The 6,000-nt window shown below is 47.5% G+C and overlaps 1 protein-coding gene across 8 annotated transcripts in view; it reads left to right on the forward strand.

Moving 5' to 3' along the window:
* The window catches only part of PTPRM (protein tyrosine phosphatase receptor type M), a 770,187-nt gene extending 767,055 nt beyond the window's left edge, over positions 1–3,132 (forward strand). For all 8 annotated transcript variants that reach the window (XM_023648190.2, XM_023648193.2, XM_023648191.2 and 5 more), the window contains one exon: positions 2,365–3,132. In XM_023648190.2, coding sequence (XP_023503958.2) covers positions 2,365–2,418 — 54 coding nt within the window. In that variant the 3' untranslated portion in view covers positions 2,419–3,132. The remainder of the gene's footprint in view (positions 1–2,364) is intronic.
* The last annotated feature ends 2,868 nt before the right edge of the window (positions 3,133–6,000 follow it).

Consider the following 6,000-nt stretch of genomic DNA (forward strand, 5'->3'; position numbering starts at 1 on the left):
GATGAGAGAGGAAGAGTTCGTTTTGAAAATTACAGTCATGCCTGTGACAGGGCAACTTCAGTGACTTCCAGCTCAGCCTCCCCTTAGCAGTGAAGCCCAAAACCCCTCAGGTACCTGCTGCCCAGCCTGTGCTGTGGCCTGAGGCCAGCAGCCACATTTCTCCTCTACAAGCATTTCAGTTTGTTAAAAGGATGGTTCATGGTAGGCACTGAAGTTAATTTCACAGTTAGGTTTGTACAAAATCATGTTTATGCAATAAGGGATTGGCTCTCTCAGATGTCCATGAAAATACTTGTTCTGTGATTCACAAAAACAGAAATGGTGAGAGCACGTCGTAAGCAATGTCAGCCCAGTGATTTGAAAACATGGCCTTGTAGAATTTTGAAATTCAAATAATTTCTTTTAAATATTCTGAAAATAAAAGTGTCAAATCCTGAAATAATAAATACTGGAATGTGCGTCAGAAAGTTTTTGTGTAGACATATTGTCAGTTCTCTTGAGTGTACACCTGGGAGTAGGGTCGCTGGGTCCGAGGGTAACTAGGTTTAAGCTTTTGAGGCACTGCCGTAGTTTTCCGTGGCGGCTGCGTGAGCTCACACTCCCACCAGCAGTGTGCTAAGGTCCCGTTCTCCACGTCCTCACCAACACTTGTTATTGTCTTTTTTTTATCTTAACCATCCTGGAGGATGTTACTGCTACTGATTTTTAATCTTGTGGCACCTTCAGTATATTGAAACGATGTTTGCTTTCTATCTTCACCTCTAGATTGTGAGCTCCTGAAGGACTGAGGCTGTATCTTGAATCCCCAGTCTGTAGCCTTAAATGTTTATTGTGTTGAATCAAATTCTGCTAAACCCATATTTTCTCATCATTTCCATATACAACTAACATTTGACTCCCTCAACTGTGTGTCAGGTTCTGTGCCAAGAACTAGTGTGTTATATTCAGAAGGGCAAACTGTGACCCTTGTCTTTAAATAAATAGATTGGACTAGTGGGGCATTGAGAAAACAAAATGTAGATGAAGAAAGGAAAATTGCAATGACTACTTAGGAGGCAGATATAAAAAATATGGAAATTTATTTTTAATTAATTTCACAAATCCAACAATAAGAGATCCGTTTCCTTGGTTGTGGCCATTGCGTTGGATAATGAGACAGTGGCGCTGACTCTCACAACTGGTGAAAGCTCGTCTCTTAGGTGGGAAGAGAGCCTTACAGTTGCTCAACCCCTCCATCCCAGACCCTGGCTGCTGCCAGGTGGCCGATGGTGGCATCCTCAAGCCCGGTGTCCCTCTGCTCAGTTCAGATGCCACACCCAGGTGAGCATCCATCAGCACGCTGCATAAACACAGGTGCAGAATGGCCTCCCCTACCACAGGGCTTGCTCAGGCCAAGCTATGATCTAAGAAAGGTGTGCTCAAGGAAAATGAATTCACTGCCTGGTCCAGAACTGGGATGTGACTCCCAGAGGGATCAAATACTTCCCCTCTATGCCTTTCCTTATCCTGATGCGTCTCCCTGGAAGACCTGTTCAATCCCAGGTAGGAGGACCATATACTTCATCATTAAACTGGAATGCTTTTGAGAGTGAAAGAGGATGCTACTAACAATCACACCAGGACAATAGGCATAAATCAGGACTGTCCTGGGCACCCAGGCGTGTAACCACCGACCCCAGCTCCATGCCTTCCTTCTCTCTCCTGTTGCCTGCTACCTCTTTGCAGATCTTCCCTGACAAGTTCTGCTCTCTTCCCTACTGACCTCTGATAGAGGACCTCTGTGGCCGCACTGGTCTCTGCCTTGGGTGTTGTCATTGGGTTCCCATCTCATCCCCCTTGGACCGTGGACTTCTCAAAGTCAGGGAAGCCAGGTCAAGGTGCTTGGTACTTAAGAGGTGCTTAATAAATTCTCATAAAATGTAGGAAATCCTGCTGACTGAAAATCAAAGGTAAAGCTGAGCCAGGAGTGAAGCCACGTTTATTTATCGAGGGCCTTATATGAGCAAGTCACGAACGCATTTCCTCCAGCCTCATTCTCTCTCCTTCTACCTCTTGATTTCCCTATACTTTGTGCTTAGGATGTTGATGTACGTGGACAAACATATATATGTGTTTCAGTTGTCTAGAACATAGCAGGAATTCTAATGAGCATGGATAGCACAATGCCTTTCATCAGGCCTGGTGGGGAACAGCTACAAACAGCCCGCGTGTTTGTGGTTCAGAACTGCCACTTCCGAGTCATTTCTGATTCAAATCCTTAGCAGTTTGATTTCTTCCAATTAAAACCTAATCTGGTGTAACTGCTTTAATAGGAACAACATTTAGATGTCATAGAGATGACATTTCATCCCTTCTGCTTTCCAGGATCAGTACAAGTTCTGCTACGAGGTGGCCCTGGAGTACTTGAATTCGGGCTGACGGCATGAAGAGCCCTGCCAGCAAATGCTTTCATCCCACAAAACCGAGACTCCATGGTGTTCGTGCGGATGAGATGAAGACTTCTCAGTGTGCTTTTTTGCTTTGCATAATTGGCTCTTTTTAAGAGCCCAAGAAAGTGTTCATAAAACTGCTTGCAAAAAAAAACCTGCTTGCACTGCCCGATTCCCAGTAATGCTGCTGCCTGACAGAAACAGCCCACAGCAGACAGCCGTCCGTGCCGTGCTCCTGGCCGGCGGCTCGCTAGGGCAGCGTAGACATCTGGTAAACTGAAGAGCACAATTATATTCTTATGAAGGAATTTGTACCTTTAGGGTATTACTTTGTGGCCCGTGAACCTTTGTTATTGTTACAGCTGAGTGTACATTTTTGTTCCGTGGAGAATGCTCCCTGGCATTATGATAATATATTATTTTAGTTAATATTTGTATTTTAACATGTTGCATAATATAAGCGTATGTAGCTTTCCAAGACTAACAGATAAACGTATAATGAACAAAGATATGTTGTATGAGTTGCTGTTTCTATCAGATTTATATTGTTTCCAAGGGAAAAGCTTGGGAGGAATTCAGTTCAGAAATGCAAAGCTCGATGATCAGATTCAAAGATCCAAAGCTTTTCCACTTGTTTATATTGTAAATATTTTTGATTTCATCAAATTATTTATTCATTAAAAGAAATTTTTGTGAAGCACAATGAGTGACAATCATTTTTATTGAGCCCTGGTAATGATCTGCTGTGTGATGTGACCTTGTGTGCATTCTCGACTCAATAAATAAAGACCCATGACCAGTTGTGGTGTATTCCTGGTGTCCCAGCACCCAAGCGGTGGGGGCAGCTGCACTCACCCCAGGCCGTTGGCAGAGATTGCACCTGGGACGTTGGCCTGAAGCAGAGCAAGTTGGGATTTTGAGAGGGAACTTTAGTCAGTGAGAAATCTAGGTCCATCCTGGGAGTCCCCGCTGGTGCCGAGGAAACACAAGCCACGGGGTCCGCCCTGGGGTGAATGCTCCCCGGGAGGGGTGGGGAGGCTGCTGCGGAGCGCTCTGGGCTGGACGCCAGGGGGGAGCAACCCCTCCTCCCTCTGTTTCACCTCGGCCAACTGGGGGTAATATCTGTCCTCTCCAGGCCTCAGTCAAGCCTGAAACTTTTTAAAGGATTATGGGGTCAGGCGCATTTAAGCAGGACACAAGCTGCAAGCTGCGTAAGACAGTTCCTGCAGGAGGGAGGCCGGCAGGGCGGCTGCCCGAGCTGTCCCGGGCTCTGCCTGACCTCTCAAGAAGGAAGCTGTGCCGTGGACTTACAACGTGAGTGTAAAACTGAGTTCCAGGCTATGCTAAATGATGACCAATAGATGATGTTGCTCAAACACCAACCTGTGCCGGAAACTGTGCAGGGTGCTTTCCTGTGTGGCAGGAGATCCCCCCCAGGACAGTAGGATCTGGGTACAGATGTGGAGCCATCCTACTGCGGGAGAGACTAGGTTAGAAGAGATTAAGTAACTTGTCCAAAGTCCCCCCAGCCACTCAGCGCCAGGTGCCTCCAGAGCCCAGGGAGGCAGAGGGACAGCGGCAGCAGCGCTGGCACCCTTGTTTACAACACCTGAGACAGAGAGACGGGTCCCATTGCCCACTCTGGAAGGGAGGAGGCTGGAGGGTGGTCATTCCTGCCTAAGAGTCTAAGGAGGAGAGGGAGAGGAGTGGAGGTTGTCTGCCCAGGGGACTGACGTCGACATCTGCATCTTAGGCCCGCGCTGCTTTGTTCTCTGAGTATACAATCCATACTCCCCGACTGACGTAAGTTTCCCAGCCCCCCTAAAGGGAGTGGGACGGAACACACGCTCAGGAAGAGCTGGCCGGAGCTGAGCTGAGTCGACTGAACACCTACCTCACTGCTCAGGATCCTGCAGGACGTGGCCTCTCATCAGCCCCACCCGGTTCTCTTTGATAAGCTCCTAAAAGATTAAAAACTGCTCTTGTGTATGTCTTCAAAACGGTTTCTCCGGGATACAGGAAGAGGGATGAAGAGACATGGAAAGCTGCACCCCTTCTGAGCCCACTGGGCCAGGACAAGGGGAAAATGTGGCATCTTTGGCTTTCGTCTACACTGGCAGGGCTCTGGTCTTCAGTCCCTAGCCTGGATGAAGGAGAACCCATTTGAGCATGGTGCAGAAGTGACCTTGAGTTCGACTATACCACCCATTGCCTAGTCAATCCCTTCACTGTCAAGCTCCATCTCATATTGAAGCCAATAGTTTCCTCTAGACTTTTGAATCTCTGGGATTTTTATTTTTCTTTCACTTGGTTTCACCTCTTAGCAGAAATAGTGATAGAAGAGAAGAGGCATTTTGTGTCTTTTCCTGATTTCCCATGAGCCCTTGCATCATGATTGAGAGTCCCGTTACTTTCAATACATGAGTGAGTCTCTGCCCCTTGCAAACAAAAGAAGCTGAGCTCCTGGCTAAGTGTCACTTCTCTGCCTTCTCCTGATACTCTGGGTTCCCCTCCATTGTGGCATCCGCAACCTCCCAGAGACTTCAATGCCTGTGATACTGCGCAAACCAGATAATCCCACCCCTGACTTCCTGACATGGTCCTGGTCAAGGACAACTTCTTAACAGCCTTCCATTTGGGTGCTATGGTGGCTTTGCAATATGTCAACTTGGCTTCACTAAACTGCATTTCCCAGAATTCCGTTCTCTATATATTTCCAGTTAGGTGAGCCTCAGAGGTCATTTTGTGCAAGACGTTGAGGGCAGAAGAGAAGCAGCAGCTATCTTGTTTTCACACTCAGAAGGTGGAGCAGCCGCAGGCCCAGCTGCTGCCCTGTGCCAACAAGGTGGACCAGCAGATAAGTGGCAGTGTGCATGAGCTGCCCACCGGCGCTCTCCTCAGGGTCCTTCCAGCTCTGCTCACTGTCTGGATCCAAACCCATGCCTGGATTTTTAGGTTTTGTTAAGACATCCCAGTTCTGGGTACCAAGATCAGCCTTAGTTATCTACTGCTAAATAACAGATTGCACCAAAATTTAAATGCTAAAAGACCAATAAATATTTATTATCTCATGCAGTTTCTATGGGTCAGAAATTCAGGAGAAGCTTAGCGCTAAGGCTCTAAGGTCACTCACGAAGTGACTGTCAAAATGTTGGGTCAGGACTACAGTGATCTGAGAGCTTGACTGGGGTGGGGAACACGCTTCCAAGGTGGCTGACTCACGCACCTGGCAGGCTGGTGCTGGTTGTTGGCAGGAGGGCTCGGTTCCTGTCCACGTGGGCCTCTTCAAAAGCTACTTAACTGTCCTTGCAGCATGATAGCTGGCTTCTTCCAGTGACCCAAGAAGGAGAAAAGCAAAAGCCAGTAGTTATCTTATACCCTAGCTTTGAAAGTCATATTCCATCATTTCCACAATATCCTATTGTTTACAAATAGTCAGCCTTATTCAGTGTGGGAGGGGATACACCAGAGCACAAATCCCAGGAGGTGAGACTCATTGGAAGCCGTCTGGGAGGTTGGCTACCACCTGCCAGCCTGCTTCAAGACACCCACATCAGCTGGCACCTCTACT

This window comes from Equus caballus, chromosome 8 (genome assembly GCF_041296265.1).
Source record: "Equus caballus isolate H_3958 breed thoroughbred chromosome 8, TB-T2T, whole genome shotgun sequence".
Taxonomy (NCBI): Eukaryota; Metazoa; Chordata; class Mammalia; order Perissodactyla; family Equidae; genus Equus; species Equus caballus.